General features: G+C 48.8%; 2 protein-coding genes across 3 annotated transcripts in view; both read left to right on the plus strand.

The window, feature by feature from the left end:
• The first annotated feature begins 1,642 nt into the window (after positions 1–1,642).
• LOC144893262 (nuclear protein 1-like) lies at positions 1,643–12,159 on the plus strand. Its single transcript, XM_078783151.1, has 3 exons — positions 1,643–3,499; positions 3,610–3,806; positions 11,732–12,159. Exons 1-3 carry the CDS (start codon positions 3,427–3,429, stop codon positions 11,741–11,743), a joined length of 282 nt encoding a protein of 93 aa, XP_078639277.1. The 5' UTR covers positions 1,643–3,426; the 3' UTR covers positions 11,744–12,159.
• A 6,785-nt stretch (positions 12,160–18,944) lies between these two features.
• LOC137432364 (P2X purinoceptor 4-like) overlaps positions 18,945–23,847 on the plus strand; it is a 31,061-nt gene continuing 26,158 nt past the window's right edge. The window contains exons 1-4 of one of the 2 annotated variants that reach the window (XM_078783137.1): positions 18,945–19,248; positions 19,598–19,714; positions 21,679–21,838; positions 22,502–22,573. In XM_078783137.1, the coding sequence (XP_078639263.1) occupies positions 19,133–19,248; positions 19,598–19,714; positions 21,679–21,838; positions 22,502–22,573 (465 nt within the window). In that variant the 5' untranslated portion in view covers positions 18,945–19,132. The remainder of the gene's footprint in view (positions 19,249–19,597; positions 19,715–21,678; positions 21,839–22,501; positions 22,574–23,847) is intronic. The other variant, XM_078783138.1, reaches the window with a different exon arrangement.

Here is a 23,847-nt window from a genome sequence, read left to right on the forward strand (position 1 = left end):
AATTCTGATAGTTGCAAAGTGTCCCTGCAAAACCGAATTGCATCTGCCACACTAGTGCTCAATGTCTGAGCGGCTGTGTCCACCTTCATGACATTGCTCTTCCACTCGATGTGTTTCCGGGAGAGCTTATTTCCCAGACGCAAGCCTTCCCTCTTCTGCAGATCAAAGAGTGCCTGGATGTATTTCCACGCGATGACTTTTTTGTTGCCATCCTCCATCATTTTCATGGATCCAAGACAGTTTCTTGCAAGTTTAAGCATGTGACATGCATCGAGTACAACACAAATTTTCTTTTCGGGATTTGCTGGGTGGGGAAATGTTGGTTTCACATTCTGCGGCGTGATGTCGGCACCTAGCTCACGTAACATTGTCAAATGAGCGGACGGTCCATCGCAAGTTAAGGAAACCACCTCTGCACCGATATCATGCAATTTTAGTAGACATTGTGTCACCAAATTCGCCTGTTCCTTCCCCGACAATCCATTTATCATAAAGTATGCTACAGGCACTTTCCAACTGTCATTCAGCTTCCATTCCCCGATTCCGATTCCCCGATCGACGTGGGAGCCCCAGCTCCTTCACTAGCAGACAAGACAGCCGGCTTAACGTTCGCCAGGATGATCAGTCGCCCTGCCCGTGAAATACCAGGATCGGGATTCGTACCAGGACCCTGAACAACTTCCTGCCCTACCTACTGCTACTGCGAAGTGGGAAGGCAATGGCAAACCACCTAGTGCTGTAATTTATACAACCCTCATTTGCAGTTATTGGCATCAGATAGCTAAGGAAAAATAACAACTATTGAACAATAAACTTCCAATTTAGTTGCATGTTCGAGTCCGGTGTATTGTATTACTTGCCCTGATGGATGTGGACGAATGTCACAATCGGCTTCCCAATATGGCCGCCAAGCAACTTCCGCTAGCTTCAGCCGACAGCCGTCATTGGCTCTCCAGTTTATTATATACCTCCGTGAGCGGGAGACAAGATTGGGAGAGAGAGGGAAGCAGACATGTACAACAGCAGAGAGCAACCTCATCATACCACGTCGTCATGTTACGTGTGGTGGGATGGCATACTGTGCCATTTTTTCATGCTGGCCGTCTATTTATTACGTTCGCAAAAAGCGGTAGTGATGTGACGTGAAAGGAATTGAAATGGGAATAAGGGAAGTGTAATGAAGGTCGTTTCTGGGACAAATATCATTGTGGTGGGTGTGGGTCATATTCCACTAAATATGCGTATGTAATAAATGTACACGCTGGGTCACATGCCGTTAAATATGCGTATGTAATAAATGTAAACACTCGGTCATATTCCGCTAAATATGCGTACATAATAAATGTAAACAGTCATATTTCGCTAAATATGTGTACGTAATAAATGTAAACGCTGGGCCATATTCCGCTAAATATGTGTACGTAATAAATGTAAAGGCTGGGTCATATTCCGCTAAATATGCGTACGTCACAAATATAAACGCTGGGTCATATTCCGCTAATTATGCGTACGTAATAAATGTAAACGCTGGGTCATATTCCGCCAAATATGCGTACGTAATAAATGTAAACGCTGGGCCATATTCCGCTAAATATGCGTACGTAATAAATGTAAAGGCTGGGTCATATTCCACTAAATATGTGTACGTAATAAATATAAAAGCTGGGTCATATTCCGCAAAATATGCGTACGTAATAAATGTAAACGCTGGGTCATATTCCGCCAAATATGCGTACGTAACAAATATAAACGCTAGGTCATTCCGCTAAATATGCGTACGTAATAAATATAAATGCTGGGTCATATTCCGCTAAATATGCATACGTAATAAATATAAACGCTAGGTCATATTCCACTAAATATGCGTACGTAATAAATGTAAACGCTGGGTCATATTCCGCCAAATATGCGAATGTAACAAATATAAGCGCTGGGTCATTCCGCTAAATATGCGTACGTAATAAATATAAACGCTAGGTCATATTCCACTAAATATGCGTACGTAATAAATGTAAACGCTGGGTCATATTCCGCTAAATATGTGTACGTAATAAATGTAAAGGCTGGGTCATATTCCGCTAAATATGTGTACGTAATAAATGTAAAGGCTGGGTCATATTCCGCTAAATATGCGTACGTAATAAATGTAAACGCTGGGTCATATTCCGCTAAATATGCGTACGTAATAAATGTAAACGCTGGGCCATATTCCGCTAAATATGTGTACGTAATAAATGTAAAGGCTGGGTCATATTCCGCTAAATATGCGTACGTCACAAATATAAACGCTGGGTCATATTCCGCTAATTATGCGTACGTAATAAATGTAAACGCTGGGTCATATTCCGCCAAATATGCGTACGTAATAAATGTAAACGCTGGGCCATATTCCGCTAAATATGCGTACGTAATAAATGTAAAGGCTGGGTCATATTCCACTAAATATGTGTACGTAATAAATATAAAAGCTGGGTCATATTCCGCAAAATATGCGTACGTAATAAATGTAAACGCTGGGTCATATTCCGCCAAATATGCGTACGTAACAAATATAAACGCTAGGTCATTCCGCTAAATATGCGTACGTAATAAATATAAATGCTGGGTCATATTCCGCTAAATATGCATACGTAATAAATATAAACGCTAGGTCATATTCCACTAAATATGCGTACGTAATAAATGTAAACGCTGGGTCATATTCCGCCAAATATGCGAATGTAACAAATATAAGCGCTGGGTCATTCCGCTAAATATGCGTACGTAATAAATATAAACGCTAGGTCATATTCCACTAAATATGCGTACGTAATAAATGTAAACGCTGGGTCATATTCCGCTAAATATGTGTACGTAATAAATGTAAAAGCTGGGTCATATTCCGCTAAATATGCGTACGTAATAAATGTAAACACCTTCCAAAGCGGCTCCGTTTTCTCTCCGCATATCAAACTCGATCTCCTTTTACTCGGTCGTGCTTTGTGGAGTCGAACGAAACGGTTTGTTTACATCAGGAGTTACACGTCACCTGAAAGTTCGTGCTGTGAATGTAATGATCGTTTCTATGGCCACCCGGTCTGAATACAGAGTTAACGAACATTGTTTGGAGTCCACCATGGATGACACTCCATATGGATTGTGAATTGGTGCCACGTGTTTCGGGATTTCCACGACGAACGTCCGTTCCAGCAAATAGAACCATCTTCACAACACCACAAGTTTATGTGATTCTGAGCAATCACGACAAAGCCAGTTAAATACGCCCACATTTTAGACCAATCACATTGCACTCGTAGATTTTACGTCACCCATTCGCCTCCAAAGCCACGCCCACCCTCATTCTCCAGAGCTGACCCTGTTTACTTCGTTTTGAGAACCACCAAGGTCTTGGGAGACGTTTATTGAAAGTTTTTGTTTTTAAACAAAATGGACATTGGCGAGTTCGAGGCCGAATACTATGACGAGTACGACTTTTACAACATAAATGACCGCACGGCAGGTAAGTTGAGCATATCATATGGTTTGCACCTGGTACGATTCCCAAAGCCAAAGGTTGTCCGTATGTGAAAAAGGACGATGGCACCGCCGCCGACCCTCCCTCACCCCCAGAGCAAGGCAGAGGGAGCGGGAAACTGCGCACGAAGCGGGAGGCAGAGGAGCACACCAACAGACACTCTCCAGGTGGTCACGAACGTAAGATCACCCAGAAACTGCAAAACCTGGAGGCGAAACGCAAGGACGCACCGAGCGCTCCAGGTGCATCGAGACCAGAGCGGCACCAGCACGTCGGGGATGGTCGCACCTGTGTAAGGTTGCGGGGCCGTGACGTCATTCTCATCCACGCATATATAATATTCCCAGTTGTTTGTTCTTTTTTATGCAAATGAATCAATTTAAGAGAAAATTGTAAAAAAAAATTGTTTTAGTAAAATGAAATATGTTTAGAAAATGGTTTAAAATCGTTATTGTTTTAGTAAAATGAAATATGTTTAGAAAATGGTTTAAAATCGTTATTGTTTTAGTAATAAACTAGCCGAAACCCGTGGAACATCCACGGAAGGGAGGATGTGGTGTATGGATGGCATAGGGGATTTGCTTGTCCGAGTAAGAGTTAGGAAGAAAGATGAGAATGAAGAGTGCGTATATGAACAACGATCGCCGACACCGGCACAAATGCATGCTCTGGATTGTCCACTCACTGGACGGCTTGCTTTTGCCTTCGCCTGTCCAATCAGCGGACGGCTTGCTTCGCCTTCGCCCAGCAGACGCCAATACGATGGCGTCGTAAGATGGCGCCGTATCGGCAGTTAATCGGATGCTTTTGGGCCCCAACGTCGGCTAATTCAGATTTTTCGAGTATGGCTGTACGTGATAAACAAAGAGTGCGGTTCGTAGATCGTAAATCCATTAGTGCCGTGGGCATCGGGTCACTGGGTGCGGCGTAAAAGGGATAACAAAGTCGAGTCCTTACGCTATTATTATATAGACTAGCCGAAACCCGTGGAACATCCACGGAAGGGAGGATGTGGTGTATGGATAGAGTGTACCATTATGGATGGCATAGGGAAGCACTCATGGGATCTTCTTCTTCCGTTAAGCTCCAATTTTTTCTCTTTAAGGTAAGTCCAATCAGTCCTCTCTGCTCGAAGTGCTCAGGCCATGTCTTCCCGCTCTCATACTTTTATTGCCGTTCGGTGTAGAAAGGGATTGACATATCGTTCGTCTGTTTCAGCTCGTTATCTTTAAGCTTCCTTACGTCTCGCCACTTGCTACACCTCTCTGAGTTATGAGGATTTATGCAACGCACCTTGAGTATCGCAACGTCACTCCATTTAACTTTATTAAAATGACGATAAAGACGTTTCCTTATATATCCTAATTTAAAATGTTCAAGGGAATAAAAAGACCATTTGGTTCACACCACCCATGTTCACACCACTCCACTGTCCAATCAGCGGACGGCTCGCTTCGCCTTCGCCAAGCAGACGCCAATACGATGGCGTCGTAAGATGGCGTCGTATCGGCAGTTAATCGGATGCTTTTGGGCCCCAACGTCGGCTAATTCAGATTTTTCGAGTATGGCTGTACGTGATAAACAAAGAGCGCGGTTCGTAGATCATAAATCCATTAGTGCCGTGGGCATCGGGTCACTGGGTGCGGCGTAAAAGGGATAACACAAGTCGAGTCCTTACGGTATTATTATTTAGATAAACTAGGGCATGCCCGTACTATATATATATCTAAAATTATATCCCCCCCCTCTATTTACATGAAATGGTTTGGTCCATGAAATGTTTTGGTGCATTCGCAACGCCAAAGCGAACGGCGAACGCTTTACATGAAATGGTTTGGTTCATGAAATGTTTTGGTCCATTCGCAACGCCAAAGCGAACGGCGAACGGCTTGCGAGTACAGTGACAATCCCCCCCCCCCCCCCCTCTATTTACATGAAATGGTTTTAATTAGTTTTAAAACATAGTTTAACGCCAACATAGCGGCAACATAGTTTGCCAACGTGAAATAAATGAATACGCTCTCAAATGTGCCGTCCGAGGCAGAGTGTGTTCACCACGTTCGGCACACGCGATAGCTCGCTGCTCTCTGATTGGTTGAATCGTTTTTTGGACATAGCTCGGTAACTACTTCTGCGATTAATTTAAAACCTTGAAAAGGCACATCCTCGGGTCCCCAGCAATATACCTGGCAAGTTTAAAGTATATCGGACCCGTGGTTGTCGAGAAACAGCGGTCACAGACAAACAAACACACACACAGACACACACACACAGACACACACACACACACACACAGAGATTGCTGGAATTATAGATAGATTACATCCCGTTGGACACGTGAACAAAACACGAGCTCGGAAGAACCGAAAACTGTGCAATGATCGGAGTTGATTCAAAGCTGCAGAATCAGAGTTTTAAACGTGCACGAGGATAAAAGCACAAACACCCCTGAAAGTGTGAGGTATTCTTTCGGTGTGTGTGTGTGTGTGTGTGTGTGTGTGTGTGTGTGTGTGTGTGTGTGTGTGTGATATTTGTGTGTGTGTGACATTTGTGTGTGTGTGTGATATTTTTGTGTGTGTGTGATATTTGTGTGTGTGTGATTTTTGTGTTAGTGTGTGATTTTTGTGTGTGTGTGATTTTTGTGTTTGTGTGTGTCTGTGTGCGTGTGTTTGTGTATGTGTGTGTATGTGTGCTTGCGTGCATGTGTGTGTTTGTGTGTGCGTGTGTATGTGTGCTTGTGTGCGTGTGATATTTGTTTGTGTGTGTGTGTGTGTGATGTTTGTGTGTGTGTGTGTGTGTGTGATATTAGTGTGTTTGTGTGTGTGTGTGTGATATTTGTGTGTGTGTGTGTGAGAAATTAGTGTGTGTGTGTGTGTGTGTGTGTGTGTGTGTGTGTGTGTGTGTGTGTGTGTGTGTGTGTGTGTGTGTGTGTGATATATGTGTGTGATATTTGTGTGTTTGACCACTTTCAACATGTTCTGCACTACCCTACTCCACCATTTTCCCCCCGTTTCCAAACTTCTCCCCTTGGTGTTAAAGAAGATTTTAAACCGCAAATTCACAACTACCATATCGTTCCTATGTGCGTTCACACGTACCATAACATTCCTATCTGTCCATGTTTCGGGAATGTTCTGCAAACATCAGAACGAGTTTGGCATTCAATGTTCCCTTGATAAACCCCATCCCTTTGTGTAACTTGCAGCAGTACACGTCACCATAGAAGGCAAACAAACGCCTTATCACGTGTTGACAAAAGCAACCACGTTGTGTTCCAACCACCTCCAGGATCTGCACTAACATGTTCATAATAAAAGTTTCCTTGCAAGGACCATCGCAGGTGGAGGCCATTCGGCCAATCACACCGATGTGACGGTTGCCAACCTATGGTTGTGTATCCATGCTCTTGTGGCGGACACAAAAGCCCACTGGCGTGGTGACATCATTCCACGCACCAAGTGGGCGGTGGCCACGCCCGAGGGGTAGGCGTGGCCTCATGATATACACCGGGCGACCAGCCCGGAGCAGTTCAGTGTTACAGTGTGGTCTTACAATAAAGACGTTTATATGTTACCGCTTGTCCGCTTCCTCCTTGCTCACAAGCAGCGCGCGTAACGCCGCGCTTTACTGGTGACCCTCGACGTTGGATCTGCCGTAGCGGTCCTTCCGAACACGACGCCATTGCAATGGCCAACGACAAGGCAATGGCGATTAAACTTCCCGAATTTTGGGAGGCCCAGGCCGAAGTCTGGTTCGTTCAAGCCGAAGTCCAATTTCAGCTTCGGCGCCTCACCAACGACGACCTGCGCTACTGCCATGTCGTCGCCTCCCTCGGGCCCGGCACGGCCGCTCGAGTTGTGTCCGTCCTTCGCCACCCACCGGACGGCCACAAGTACGAGGCACTCAAGCGGCTACTCCTAGCCACGTTCGGCCTCACGGACGACGCACGGGCCGACCGCCTCCTGGATCTCCCCGAGCTCGGTGAGACGCGCCCGTCGGTCCGAATGGACCATATGCTGTCACTGTTGGGCGACGAAGCCCCCGGTTCGCTATTCCGGGCGCTTTTCCGGCGCCAACTTCCAGCGCAGGTTCGCCTCGCGTTGGCCGGGACCGAGCTAACGGAACCCCGAGCATTGGCAGCCGAGGCGGACAGGTACTTCGCCGCTTCGGACACGCGGGCGAGCGTCGGCGTGGCCGTCACGGCCCTCAACGCTGATGTTCAGCAGCATGTTCCACAGCATCAGCTTCTACAGCATGCTGATGTTCAGCAGCACGCTGATGTTCAGCAGCATGCTGATACGCACCTCGTGAACGCCGCCACGCCCCGCCCACCGCCGCGGCGAAAACCGCCACCGCGGGGAAACCCGCCAACTCCACCGGCCTGGCGGAGCCAGCCGCGCTCCTCCAGCTCCACCACCTGGTGCTGGTTCCACGCCAAGTTCGGCCACGAAGCTCGGCGGTGTCATCCGCCGTGCTCCTTCAACGGGTCGGGAAACGCCCGGGCCGGCGCTCAATAGTGGCGATGAGCGCCGGCCGTTCGAGCAGCCTGCTGTTCATAACGGACACCTTCTCCGGGCGCCGTTACCTGTGCGACACGGGAGCGCAGGTGAGTGTCATTCCCGCCGGCACGTCAGACAAGCACGCCGCGGGTGGGGGCCCCGCGCTGCTTGCCGCGAACGGGACGCCCATCCGTACGTACGGAAAACGCTGCCTCTCTCTGCGGTTTGGAGGGCAGGTTTTCCGATGGACGTTCGTCACCGCCGACGTGCCCATGGCACTGCTTGGCGCGGACTTCCTGTGTGCTAATGGGCTCCTGGTCGACGTCAAGCGCAGACGGCTTGTCCAGGCCGAGACGTTCAGCTCGCTCGCTTGTGCGTTGCCCAGCTCAACGAGCGGCTTGCCAAGCGGCTTGCCGAACGATTCCGTTCCGGCCACGTTGGTCTGTACGCTTCCGGCAGTGGACGCATTCACCCGCCTCCTCGCCGGCTTCCCGGCCCTCACGCGGCCCACCTTCTCGGCGGGGGCCGTCAAGCACGGGGTGGCCCATCACATCTCCACCGTCGGGCCACCGGTCTACGCCCGGGCACGCCGCCTCGAGCCGACGAAGCTGGCGGTGGCAAAAGCGGCGTTCGCTACCCTGGAGCGACTCGGCATCGTTCGGCGCTCAGAGAGCGCTTGGGCGTCGCCGCTGCACATCGTGCCGAAGCCCGGCGGGGGATGGCGACCGTGCGGGGACTATCGCCGTCTCAATGACGCCACGACTCCCGACCGCTACCCCGTCCCCCACATTCAGGACTTTTCCGCCCGTTTGGCGGGCAGGTCCTTCTTCTCGAAGGTGGACCTCATACGCGGCTACCATCAGGTCCCCATCAGGCTGGAGGACGTCCCGAAGACGGCGGTCATCACGCCATTCGGACTCTTCGAGTTCCTGCGCATGCCCTTCGGTCTGAAGAATGCGGCTCAGGCGTTCCAGCGACTGATGGACAGCGTCCTGCGCGACTTGGATTTTGTCTACGTCTACCTGGACGATATCCTCGTCGCCAGCGCGTCCCGCGAAGAGCACCTACGCCACCTCCGCACGCTCTTCGAACGCCTGGGCCAGCATGGCCTGATTGTGAACCCCGCAAAGTGCCGGTTCGGCGCCGCCACAATCGATTTTCTGGGGCACCGTGTCACCAGGCACGGAGCCGTCCCCCTGCCGGCCAAGGTGGAGGCGGTGAAGGGGTTTCCGCGCCCCCGCACGATCAGAGGGCTGCAGGAGTTCCTGGGCATGGTGAACTTTTACCATCGGTTCCTGCCCCGTATCGCCCAGCTCCTGCGCCCCCTGCACGAAGCTCTCCGAGGTAAGCCGGGCAAAGGCGACGTTACCTGGACCGAGCAGATGGACACGGCGTTCACGGGCGCGAAGCTCGCCTTGGCTAACGCCACCACCATGCTCGCGCACCCGGCGCCCGATGCACCGATCGCCCTCACCACCGATGCCTCGGACTACACGGTGGGCGCGGTGCATGAGCAATGGGTGCGTGGAGCTTGGCAACCGCTGGCGTTCTTTAGCCGGCAGCTTCGCCCGCCCGAACGCCGTTACAGTACCTTCGACCGCGAGTTGCTCGGACTTCACTTGGCGGTCAGGCACTTCCGCCATCTGCTCGAGGGCCATGCGTTCACTGCCTTCGTCGACCACAAGCCGCTGATCTTCACGATGGGCAAGGTCACCGAGCCGTGGTCGGCCCGGCAGCAGCGTCACCTCTCGGCCGTGTCCGAGTACAAGACGGACATCCAGCACGTCGCGGGGAAGGACAACCCGGTGGCGGATTGCCTTTCCCGGGCCGTCGCCCACGCAGTCCACCTCGGCATCGACTATGCCGGGATGGCAGCGGACCAGGCCGCTGACCCCGACGTCCAGGCCTTGCGGACCGCCGTCACGGGCCTCCGCGTCACCGAGGTGCCGTTCGACGGCGCGGGCGCGGCCCTCTTGTGCGACGTCTCCCTCGGGCGTCCTCGCCCCATCGTGCCCGCGGGCTGGCAGCGCCAGGTGTTTGACGCCATCCACGGCCTGTCCCACCCGGGCGCGAGGGCCTCCCAAAGGCTGATCGCCGACAAGTTCGTCTGGCATGGCCTCCGGAAGGCCGTCCGCGGCTGGGCCAGGACGTGCCTCGCGTGCCAGCGCGCCAAGGTGCACCGGCACACCCAGGCCCCGTTGGCCCCGGTCACGGTGCCGGAACGCCGGTTTGACCACGTCCACGTGGACCTGGTGGGACCTCTGCCCCCCTCGCGGGGTTTCACCTACGTCCTCACCATGGTGGACCGCACCACCCGGTGGCCGGAGGCCGTGCCCTTGGCGTCGACAACGGCGGCCGATGTCGCGCAGGCTTTCATCGCCACCTGGGTCGCCCGGTTCGGCGCCCCCTCAGACATCTCATCCGACCGCGGCCCCCAGTTCACCTCGGAGCTCTGGGGGGCGGTTGCGCAGGGGCTCGGGGTCCGGCTGCACCGAACCACGGCCTACCACCCCCAGGCTAACGGCCTGTGTGAGCGATTTCACCGCTCATTGAAGGCCGCGCTCCGGGCCACCCTCCGCGACGTCGGCTGGGTCGACAGGCTCCCCTGGGTCCTGCTGGGCCTCCGGACGGCGCCCAAGGAGGACCTGCGCGCATCCGCGGCGGAGTTGGTCTTCGGGCAACCGCTGCGGGTGCCGGGCGAGTTCCTCCCCGACTCCACGGCACCATGGTCCGCGGCACAGCAGCGCTCCGCTCTGCAAGAGACCGCCCAGAGGTTCGCCCCGGTGCCAACGGCATGCCACGGGCACCCACCGACGCACGTCGCCCCGGAGCTTCGCACGGCGGAGTACGTCTTCGTCCGCCACGATGCCCATCGGACACCACTGCGGCCCCCGTACGACGGGCCTTTCCGCGTGCTGGAGATCGGGGCGAAGCACTTCACCCTGGACATCGGCGGTACTCCTGACCGCGTTTCGGTAGACCGCCTCAAGCCGGCCCACCTCGATGTGGACCATCCACCGCCAGTGGCCCGACCCCCACGTCGGGGCCGCCCTCCTGCGGGCGGACCCCCGGCACCGCCCAGCCCCGCCGCCACGCCGCCCCCCGGTCCTGCACCCATCCCAGGGGCAGCCAGGGGCATCCCACCTGGCATCCCTGCACCCCGGACGCCGCCGATCGCCAGGGGGCGCTTCGGCCGGGTCATTCGTCTGCCCCGCAAACTGGCCCTCCAGGTGCGCGGGAATTCTGGGGGGGCGCGTGTGGCGGACACAAAAGCCCACTGGCGTGGTGACATCATTCCACGCACCAAGTGGGCGGTGGCCACGCCCGAGGGGTAGGCGTGGCCTCATGATATACACCGGGCGACCAGCCCGGAGCAGTTCAGTGTTGCAGTGTGCTCTTACAATAAAGACGTTTAATATGTTACCGCTTGTCCGCTTCCTCCTTGCTCACAAGCAGCGCGCGTAACGCCGCGCTTTACTCTATTCTTTTTCAATATCGAGCGAGGGAGCAGCAGGGAGAGGTTTTAAAAGTCTTTGGTGTGACTCGGTCCGGGTTCGAACCTTTGGCAGAAAACACACCAAGTCTGTCTTGTTGATGTTTGCAAGGTTTATGATGCGACGTGCAATATGTACACGTTTATGGATATTATATGAAGATCGCCTTGTTCACTTTCTCCCTGTAATGGCTTTCGTGACTCTTTCCTCTTTTCCTTCTGAAGGATCAGAAATGACGAGGATTGATGGTTCGGTTTTCATCGGGTGGAGGATCGATAACGAGGACCATCAACATGGAGGAGTGGACCAAGATGCCGCCATTACAACTGCCGTCAGCAATAAGCAAATCGAGTAATCATTCCATGTGCAGGAAAATAGGATTGAAAATGGAGTTTCCCCTTCGGGTGGGAACAGCTGCCTTTGCTTATGATAACCGCGGACAGAGGGGACCAAACGTGAGCGTTCCTGGCTTCAATATGGGAAGCTGGGGCTGCACAGGGAAGAGTTGGAAGAACAGTTTGAAAGTTTAGGTTTTGTTAAAAAGTCTTATCGGTGACTTTTATGTACAAGCAAATGTAACCAGCAAAACGAATTAAGATGGAATCGGCTTCTCAAATCAACAATATAATCAATAAACACTTTTTAATGCTGACACTTTCATTTCGGTCTTTTCCTCCACCATGATGAAGTCGTTGGTTTATACTACTACTACTACTACTATGACTACTACTACTACTACTATTACTACTACTACTACTACTACTACGGTTTCGGTGGTTAAACATTTTGGTGGTGGAGTTCAACAACAACTACTACTACTACTGCTACTGCTACCACGACTATTGCTACGACTACTACTATTACTATGACTACTACTACCACTATTACTGACTACTACTACGAACTATGACTACTATTACTACGACTACCACTACTATTACTATGACTACTACTTCTACTACTACGACTACTATTACTATGACTACTACGACTACTACTACCACGACTACTACTACTATGACTACTATTACTATGACTACTACTACGACCACGACTACTACTACTATGACTACTATTACTATGACTACTACTACTATGACTACTACTACTATGACTACTACTACTACCACGACTACTAGTACTACGACTACTACTACTATGACTACTATTACTATGACTACTACTACGAGTACTACGATGACTACTATTACTATGACTACCACTACTAGTACTACTACTACGACGACTACTACTACTATGCCTACTACTACGACTACTACGATGACTACAACTACTACGACGACTACTACTACGATTACGACTTCTATTTCAACGGCCCCATTTATTCCCGCCTTCTTGGGTGCTCGGCCATGGAATATATTTGGCCCGATTCGATCCTGAACACACTGACCTGACCGCGCCTGATGTTCAACGGATGGTGATTTGGACAGCAATTTGTCATGGTACCGGCGATAACTCCCCTACTCTTCACAAAGGACACCGTGTGATATTTAACATGCGCCAACTCATGGCGGCAGATGGGATGCCACGTGCCAGTTTAACGTCCATCCGAGTGATGGCAGATACATGGATGAATCACCTGTGAAACACCAGGATGACAGTTTACAGCTGGGTTGGGATTCCAACCTCGGCTCGACAGTGCAGAGGTGAGTGTGCGTACCTCAATGCCATCCTGCCAGCCAAATCAGGTGGGAAGGGAGGGGGTGGGAGAAATATAAAACAAGGACACCAAGGACTTCCAGGAAAGAAGTTGGTATTTCAAAAAAGTGGATTTGGGCTGAAATTAGAGGTGGTAGAAAAGATCAAGGTTTTGGATGGGGGACGATAAGAGATGGTGGTGAACAGCTGTTTTAAAGACCTGGAGGGAGGAGTGGGATTGAAGAGAGTGAGGGAGTTTGTTCCAGAGGTGGGAGAAAAGAGGAATGAAGAGGAATCACTATCCCCCGACCCGCCATTCCTCCCCCTACCCGCCATTCCTCCCCCGACCCGCCATTCCTCCCCCTACCCGCCATTCCTCCCCCGACCCGCCATTCCTCCCCCGACCCGCCATTCTTCCCCCGACCCGCCATTCTTCCCCCGACCCGCCATTCCTCCCCCGACCCGCCATTCCTCCCCCGACCCGCCATTCCTCCCCCTACCCGCCATGCCTCCCCCTACCCGCCATGCCTCCCCCGACCCACCATGCCTCGCCAAGCCTCACCCTACCCGCCATGCCTCCCCCTACCCGCCATGCCTCCCCCTACCCACCATGCCTCGCCAAGCCTCACCCTACCCGCCATGCCTCCCCCTACCCGCCATTCCTCCCCCGACCCGCCATGCCTTTCCCCTACCCACTATTCATTCTCACACCCAAGTCTCTCTATTTTGTCCTTCCATCCTGCTGTTGGTGTTCCATCCTCCTTTTTACTGTTCCTTTTGTTCTTTCATCATGATCCATTCTATGTTCCAGCTCTTCCACGAGCCTCGGCTTTGTGTACAAAAAGGGTTTTGGGCAGGTATTCATTTATGCATTTCATAGCCTGGTGTTGGCTTTAATGGTTAGGGTGCTAGCTTGGGATCCGAGGATCCTGATTTTGAATCCCGGTTGATCTTTGAATTAATGCCAGGGGGGTTGACTCAGCCTGCCATCCTTCCGAGGTCGGAAATTGAGTACCAGCTCACTGGTAATTGGGGCACTGCATCAGCGGCACAAACGCACTTCCAGAAAAATGATGCAAACCGGCAGCCGAAGGCCGCATACAAAACACCAACAACAACATGCATTTTATTTTCTTGTTCGATTTTTCAATCCTGCGTTTGTTCACTTCTGTGTTTTAGTAAATGTTGCATTTTTTTTTTTTATTGGCATGTTAGTGGTTTTATTTATTTATTATTATTATTATTATTTTTCATCTTAAAACAAAACAACTGCACACATCAATGTCATCTTATTACGACATCTCGATGAGAGGGAATGTGATGCAAAATGTCATCGTTTACGACAAGCACCATCTGAAGTGACTAAATCTGGCAGGGTCCTCGCGCCCAAATTTCACGCTACCTTTCAGGTGAGTTGGTTACCCTCAGATAAGGCTTGTTCCCTCGACGCCCACTTTTATCTATCAATTAGGTACGGCAGAGCAGAACCATCACTGGGATGTCGGCTAGTCTGACCATGGCAAATCAATGGGGTACAACCTCCCGTTTACTAATTGCATGCTATGTCTAACTAATGGAGGAATGAGACATGTGGGCAGGTTGGAAATAATAAATCTTGTATTAACAAAAGCAATGCAGTTTTATGCAGCAATGCAGTTTACAAAAGGAAAGACCTTTTAGCTCATATATGAGCCTCAACTAAGTATACAAGAAAATAAAACTTTACTCTAAATGACACACTTTATTCAATTAGCCTTAACATGAAATGCAGACAGGCGCCACATTCATTCCGGGAAGTTATAAGAGATACGGTATTTGACATAGGGGGAGAGAAGTTAGTGGGGTATAGGGAGGACCCTGGCCTCACCCCTATGAGAACCGGATGACTCGCGTGGAACCGAACAGGATGTAAAGTTTGGTAAGTGAGAGATGCAGCGGAGGTCAGTTCTGCTGGTTTGCTCGGTGCCTGGTTGGTGTTTCTTGGCGCTCGCTTGGTGTTTCTCAGTGTTCCTGGCTAAGTCTTTCTCTCCTTCACAAACTGTCGAACTCCCCTCAGCTTTATGAGCTCCGGAACTCCGCACCACACTAACTCTCAAACTCCCAAACTCCACGTCCGCTCTCGGCATCCAGCCACACCGATCCACTGTGGCGCACTCCGATCCAGCTGCTGGGATTTGGCCCCAGAGAGCAGGGCCGGGCGCTGGCCTCTCTGATGCCACAATGACTGGTATGCTGGAACGGCGGGGGTTTTGGCAATTGCAACGCTGGAATGGCGGTTATTTGGTCGAAGCACCGGTGAGGTGAAGTGCTTTGAGAATATGGTTTAGAAATGAAGCATGATAAATGATAATGGAGGTTTGAGTACTGGTGTTGGAAAATGAGGGATTGAAGAAGGGTGTTTGGGAATCTTCTTCCCTTTGTTGAGGGGCAAGGTCCAATGGCACCAAGCTTCTGTCCTGCCTTGAGCACAATACTCCTCCATTCCCCTCTGTCCTTGACCAACTCTCTCCACTCTCCAACCACCTCACCTTACTGATATCCCTCTTAACACAATCCTCCCATCTCAACCGTGGTCTTCCTCTTTTCCTGCTACCTTGGTCCCTCAACTATCTGCTCTCTTTGCCATTCTCTCTTCCACCATACGCACCACGTGTCCAGTCAATCTCAGCTGGAATTTCACCAATCTCCCCGTCAAGCTCATCTGCACATCAATATCCTCCCTCAGTTCATCCATCCTCCTTCTATCCACCCTCTTCACTCCAACAATCCACCAGACCCAATTGTTCTTGCAATCCTGCAGCCTTTGTTGTCATCTCACTGTCAGTGCCACCGTCTCCAAACCGTAAAGGTAGACTGGCATTACACACAACATCAGAACCTTCCCTTTCAATTTCCTTGATATATTCCTGTCTGCCATCAATCCATCCACCCTCCTCCATGCATTCACACATACCTGAATCCTCCTCCACACGTCTGCCTCTGACTTACCATCTGTGAAAGTCCTTTTTCACTGACTTCCTTATTATTAAACTTCAATAAGTCCCTGTGAGTACGTTTTTATTCACAGTTAAATTGTAATTTCTGTGTGGAGCTTTTTGACAATGCAGAAAATAACAGAAACATGAATATTGTTTTGTAGAATTATCTAGAGCCATAACAATGTTGCTTAATCTGTAAAAATGATAATTTAAGCTATATTGGAACATGTTGGAGATGTTAAAAGCGAGAAAGAGCTGGTGATGAATGACTGTTGAAAAATGCAGCACCCAGTGAAGTTCTGGAAAACCAGGGCCAGCTCTCTATAATTACCACAATCAGCAAAAACCTTTCTACGGAGATAAGTTCCATGCCCCTACTTCTTCTCCTCGGTGAGACCTGTAGATAAGAATGACTTCCAGCCTGACTATACAAACGTATTCCTGGCCTTATGATGTGATTGATGAGAAACACATGGGTCCTGGTGTCGGCCTGGCTGTAACTTCAATGACCTTTTAATTACTTTCTGACCTTGCACCAATTTCAGAGAGCTACGGAAACTATAAGAGAGCTGTACTCTTGAAGAGCAGCAAGAAACTCATTTGATGTCTTGTGCGCTGAATATTCAATGAAGTATTTGTTTAAATGCAAGTGAGTTTGTTCCAGCAAGTTTGATTAAATCGTTCACCAGAAAATGATAGTCTCTGTCTCTCCGTTTATCTTAATTGAGTAGAGATATTACACATTCTGCACATCCCTGTTCACTGTTCCCCCCCAGATACTCAAACCTATTTCCCTGTCTGATCTCCTTCCCCTCCTGATATTCATTTCTTTCCTCTGTGGCCTAACCCACATTACTTCCGGCTTGTCCATGTTCATGTTCAGCCCAAGTTTCTCAAATGCTTCCTTCCTCTCCCCCAGCAATTCTTTGCATGTCCCGCCCACTCCACCACAACAGCCAGAACATTCGCATACAACATCATCCCCAGAATACCTCTCATGTTTTGTTTCCTGCTTAGCAGCTCTATCACCATGATAAACATAAGTGAGCTGAGTGCACTTCCCTGCCTCAAACCGATGTTCACACAACTCGTCTGACATCCCAGGACCAACCCAAACTCTTCCCTTCATTCCCTTATGCTTCCCTTCCACCAACCTAACTTCTGCTTCTGGTACTGCCATACATGTCTGTTGCCATCACCATCTCTCACGGAACAGTGTCGTAGGGCTTTTCCAGGTCGACAAATCCCAATGCCATTACACCTTGCACCTCCAACCTCTTCTCCACCAACTGTCTCAGCGTGAACATGTCCCAGCCGTCGTCCCCCTGCCCGTTCTACACCCCTGCTGCTCTTCTCCAATCTCCACCCTCCTCTTTATCCTCCTATCCAAAATCCTGTCCAGCATCTTCATGACATGACTAAGGAGTGTAATGTCCTAGTCTGTCCCCTCCCCCCCCCCCCCCCCCAAAAAAAATTAATCATATGATCCCTCCCTCAGCTCAATCCATTTTCCCTCCTCCCTCAAAAATACAAACATATCTCTTCTTCACTGGGGAAAGAAATCCAAACTCTTCTCTTGGTGCTCAGTTACTCATTTCCCTATCCATTCCTTTCATTATCCCCAAACAAAATCATCGTTAAATAAAACGTTTCTCTTGCTTCGCACTTCGTGACATTAAAAAGAAAAAAACGCTTCCAAAATGTATTGAAATGTCTTATTCTGCTTTTTACTCCATCAGGAACAACCAATTCATTCTTTTTCTTCATCAAAATCTCTTCCTTTTTCTCTGACTAGGCGTATTTCCCAAACAGTGTTTGGGAAATGTGTTTGTCCGTGCATATGTGTTTGTCCGTGCATATGTATGTCCCCTCAAACGTATACCAATCAGAGCTGAGGATATGGTCACATGACAGGGTGATGTGAACACGCCAGATGTCATTACGGCAGTACGGCGGCTGACTCTCCAGACTCCGCCATTTTGATTTATATGTCGAACGTATCGTCGAACCTGTCATATATCATATCACCATCGCCATGCTCTACCTTTACGTTTTTCATTCAGTGTGAAACACAAACAAACCGATTGTCGAAACCATCGGCGTTACGTCTCTTCCAACAAAACGGTACGTATAGGCCTTTTAGGCGTAATGACTCACCGTCCGCTTCGGACAAATTAAACCCAGGTTTCTTAATACAGTAGTGTATCGTTTCAGTAGTATCGTTTTTGTAATAATAATAATATTATAGTAAATATAACCATAACATTTTAATCCCAATGTGAATGGAAAGTTGATGCATTGAAGCGGTGTAACCGCGGAAGTAAGGAATTCACCTCGGTTTTTCAAAAATAATATAATTTTCGTAATAATAACGTAACGTTACGTTATTATAATAGTAAATCTAATCGTAACACTAATCCCTTTGTAGTGACTGCAAACGTACTGGAGGTTAAATATATATCTTATATAATCATATTAAAGTGGTGGAAGTTTTGTGTCTGGCAGTCATGCTACGTCATTACGTATATGATGGCATTACGGCGTAAACACCCGCTCACTTCGAAAGCGGCAGGAAAGGTCATTCCTCTTTGGGGTATATCGACTAGTCAATCTATGGTCGGGTATCAAGAACATTGGGTGTGTGTTCATTTACCAAGTTTCTTGTGGAGAGATCGCCATTTGGTTTAAGCATTCGAGCAAGCACTCCATTCAAAACCGTTAAGGAACGGCTGGCTTGGCAAGCGCCAGCTAGCTGCTTGGTGAATGAGCACACCTCCTACCCCTGTGGGGTGTATAGATTACAGTAGATCTATCGTCAGTTCTGTAAGTAAAACTTACCTCATGGGTTTCGGGATTTCTCCAAATTTCTTTGTTTAATATTATAAACAGCATTATCGACTGTTTGAAAAGCTAATCATGTGTGTTTGTGGTTTATAATATTTTACAATCCCGGCGACGCCGCTGTTCTTCTGGTCTTGTTTTGTATCAATGATCAATCTCACCCATTTTCGCTTGTCTCCGCCCATCCCGGTCACGTGCGAACTCCAAGTGCAACCACCGAGCTCCTCTCGTTTATTCACTCGAAAGAAAACGAAATTGAGAAGGTAAGCAGATCGGTGTACAACTACAAGAACAAGGTAGCCCGCGATTCAAGGTGTATCGTTTATTTATTTCACCACGAAGCCTCGTTCACTGTAATCGCTTGGGATTTCCAGGTGTGTTCGGTAACCAGGTTTATTGTCGAGCGCTCGCCAAGTGGCTTAAGCACTCCACTCAAAACCGTTAATTGGGAATGGCCGGCTTGGCGAGCGCTAGCAAGCTGCTTGGGTATTTTTTTTTTTTCATCATTTCATTTTCATGTGACAAAGTCCGCCACTTCGTGCTTCCTGCTCGCTGCTCAGCGCCGCGATCGCCCACACTGATTTGTCTCGCTCACCTCACGTGCACACGCAGGATGCCCTGTGATTGGTTGTGCTCTTATGACACGCCGCGGTTCGTGCAAATTCGCAGCACAAGCTCCGCCTGCCTGCAATACCTGCTCCAGATTGCTGTGGTCGCCTACGTCATCGGGTGTGTGACGTAACAAACACGGTTACAAACAAAAGGCTTATTACCTCAGCCACTAAAGGTGGATGGAGGTGATGTTTTCACCCCTGTCTGTCCGTTTGTTTGTGAATAAAATATCTCAAAAAGTTGTGGACGGATTCGGACGAAAGTTTGCAGAGATGTAGCGTAGTATGTCACAAGGACGAAATGATTAGATTTTGGTGAAGATCCGGATTCGGATCCGGTTGCTAGAATCTTTTATGTGATTCTTCACCATTGGGAGATCGGGCCAAAAACGATACATAGCAGGATATCTCAAAAAGTTGTAGACGGATTTGGACGAAACTTGGTGGACAGTTTGTGTGTGACAAGGAAGAATCGATTCAATTTTGGTGAAGATCCGCATCCAGCTCATATAATTTTTGAAGTAATTCTTCACCATTGACTGACATGGCCAACCAGGTGGAGGTTTGCTCTCTACTGAGTGCCGTTCTAGTTGATGAAATGCATTATACATACTAGCTCGTTTTACTTGCATTTAATTTTTTTTTTTTTTTTTTTTTTTTGTATACAGAATCGAGGCTCGTGAAGGAGCTAACATTTATCACACAAACAAATCAAACAGACAAACAAAATATATAAAAAGAGGGAGGGGAAGACAAGATGAGAGAAGGGGAAGCACACAAACACAACATTTGAGAGCAGCGACGTCGGGAGATGTGTGGGAGAGAGAGGGCTTGGGGGGAGGAAGCGTGGGAAGGGAGGGGGTGGGAGAAATATAAAACAAGGACACCAAGGACTTCCAGGAAAGAAGTTGGTATTTCAAAAAAGTGGATTTGGGGTGAAATTAGAGGTGGTAGAAAAGATCAAGGTTTTGGATGGGGGACGATAAGAGATGGTGGTGAACAGCTGTTTTAAAGACCTGGAGGGAGGAGTGGGATTGAAGAGAGTGAGGGAGTTTGTTCCAGAGGTGGGAGAAAAGAGGAATGAAGGAGTGAAGGTGAGCAGAGAGTGTTGATTTTGGCAGTTTAACCATAAGAGGGTTGCAGGCAGATCTTGTGCGACCTGTAGGAATATTTGGGGGACAGAGCCCAGAGAGAGCTGGGGGGGCAAGGCCGGAGAGGAGTCGGTAGAAGACGGAAAGACCACCAACCTGCCTGCGGTGAGTAAGTGAAAGGCCCCCAGAGTTAGCTTCATCGCGGGAGATTCCAATGATTCTGAACGCTTTGGTTTCAACAGCGTAAAGACGAGCTAGGTGTGAGGCAGGAGCACCGGCCCGGAGGGGGGAACAGTAATCCATTGAGCTGCGGATGAAAGCCTTGTATGTGGTGAGGAGCTCAGGTGTGCCAAGGAAGGACTTCGCACGACGGAGGATGCCCAGTCGGCGACTGGCTTTGGAGGCCAGATTTGAAATGTGCTTTTCCCAGGAAAAATCATGGCAGATAGTGAGACCCAAAAGCTTGAGTGACAGAACTTCTTGGAGAGGATTATTCAGAAAGTGGATGGGAGGGTTGTCCAGTCGGTCTTTTCGGAGAGACATCGTAAGAGTGTGAGATTTGTCAGGATTGAAAGACATGTTCCACTTGTTATATCACAATAAAAATTCGGACATCACTCAGTTGAGCACATACCTCCGCCAGGCTGAACAGTTCACGTTTTGTATCCCACTGATGTGTCGGATCTGGATTCGAACCTGATCCAAAATCTGATCGGCTTGTTCATGTCATCTGACCAACTCATCCACCTAGTTTTAGCATAACCCATCCACAACTTTTTGAGATATCGTGCTATATATAAAGTTTTTGACCCCATCTCTCAATGGTGAAGAATCACTTTTTATTATTAAAAGCTCATATCCAGATCCGGATTCGGATCATCACCAAAACGGAACCAATTTGTCACCTGTCTGTGATGAGTGCAAAGTTCATAATGAGATAAGTCTATAATGTTTGTCCTTTTATAACAATTTATTGCCTTATTGTAAACAGTTGGGTAATCATTTATCGGCATGGCTACCAAGACATGGAAGTGCCAGTTTCCACAGTAACGAGCAAGCTGAGAGGTGTGGCATTTTACCGTGACAACGATTCATCATCGAGTGGAGGTGTCTCGGTCTGGGATGCGGCCGACTACGTAATCCCTCCAGAGGTGAGTTGTAATGCTAAAGATCAGGAGTAACAAAATATTTAAGCACAAAGAAGGGCATATTGCAAATCTTGCCCGTTATCCCCCACCCCTCCCCTTGCATATCTTGCTCTTTCTCTCCCTGCCGACCTCCTGCCACCCCCCAGCTATTGTTCCCATTGTTCATGCAGGTGCAGCCATGCTGTTGATGCACTGGCCCTGTAGATTATGGCAGGACTTGAGAATATGGCTCAAATATCAGCACACAGTGGCCCACTCTTTTCAAAAGGCGCCACAAGATCATTAACATCCACAAGTGAATGTTATCAGATGGGATAACCGTCCTAACATCCCCTTAAAGAATGGAGCTTGCAAAATTCCAGGATTACAGCTTATTGTCTGGTCGGGAGTAAAATCCAGAATCGACATCCAGACTAGTTCAAAATTTCCATTGGAATTGCCATTGTATTCCCACCTTATTAATCTCTCTTCTTTCTGTACCTCTTCTTTCTGAAGAGAATAATAAGGTTTGGTCACAGATGACGTTGTATCCCCGCTAACTGTGTCAGATTGATCTCTGGTAACCTTTTATTACTCATACATAAGAAAAGTTAAATGTTTTAAAAGTTTGGACAAAATATCTTCTTTTAACCTGTTTCTTCCTTCTCTATTCCATCCCCTCCCCAGGAAGAGAATGCATTCTTTATTGTTACGAATTTCATCCCGACCGCAAATCAAAGCCGTAGCACCTGTCCATCGGTATTTGCCATATGGCCTAATGCCTTGCCTTACACCCACCACACCCCCAGCCAATCATTTGTCCTGTGTTTCTGTTTAATTCATGATCTGCCGTTATGGATAATGACATAAAACAACTGGAATTCCACCAGGCTGAACAGATTACGTTATGTATCCCACTGACAAGCCGGATCTACATCAGGACCTTAATCAAAATCTAATCGGCTCGTTATTGACACCCAATCAACCTGTCTACCAAGTTTCGTCTGATTCCATCAGTAACTTTTTGAAATAACCTATTCACAGACAGGGGTGAAAACACAAACACAGGGGTGAAAATATCTATATCCACCAAAGGTGAATGGAGGTAATTACATCATGCATACATGGTAATAGATGTTCATCAACTCTTATTTCTGTGATGAGTTATCAATTAATGAAGCAATTGGCAAGAGCTTTTCATGCCTCTGCTGACGAAGTCGCATGGTGACCTGTTCAAACCAGCCTCTGCTCACCTTAAAGGTTTCACTTTGACTCGACTCGCCTTGTTCGCCTTCAGGTCGTTAAATCAACTGCGGGGTTTAGCCTGGATCGCAATCAAACTTATTTGCACATCAGGTTGGTTTGGGAATTCGATCCAGACCGATAATAAACGGTCCATATTCTCCACCACCAAACTACGAGTGCGAACATTCCTCAAAGCACCCAATGTCGTATTGCACTGCCAAACGGCTCTCACCTTGTCCTTGTTTGTCCTGATTGTCCTCACGGGTATCCCAGTGACGATGGCTATATGCACGATCACCAACATCAAACCCCCTCAACACATCTAATTTGCATCTCTTCTTGCTCACAGACGCACTAGCCTCACTTGATGATTGTTTTTTTTTATACCAAAACTTTCCTACTTGTATCGGAAAAGTGTTAATTCAACAATATTGTAGAGAAAAAACGGATAACGGGACTACTTGTATTGAGAACTCCCTGTATAAGCATACTAGCAGAAGTACCCGGCATTGCCGGGCGGGGGAGGGGAGGGGGAGGGGGAAGGAGAGGGGAGGGGAACGGGGGGAGAGCGAGCCCCTTGGTAAAGTGAGCGATTTTTTTTTTTCATAGCGTTCATAGCGTTCATAGCGTTCATAGCGTCATAGCGTTTCATAGTGTCATAGCGATTTTTTTTTTCATAGCGTCATAGCGTTCATAGCGTTTCATAGCGTCATAGCGATTTTTTTTTTCATAGCGTCATAGCGTCATCACGTGATCGCTCTGAGCGAATCAGTGCCCACCTGCTCTGA

This window comes from Myxine glutinosa, chromosome 8 (assembly GCF_964187855.1).
Source record: "Myxine glutinosa chromosome 8, kmMyxGlut1.1, whole genome shotgun sequence".
Lineage (NCBI taxonomy): Eukaryota > Metazoa > Chordata > Myxini > Myxiniformes > Myxinidae > Myxine > Myxine glutinosa.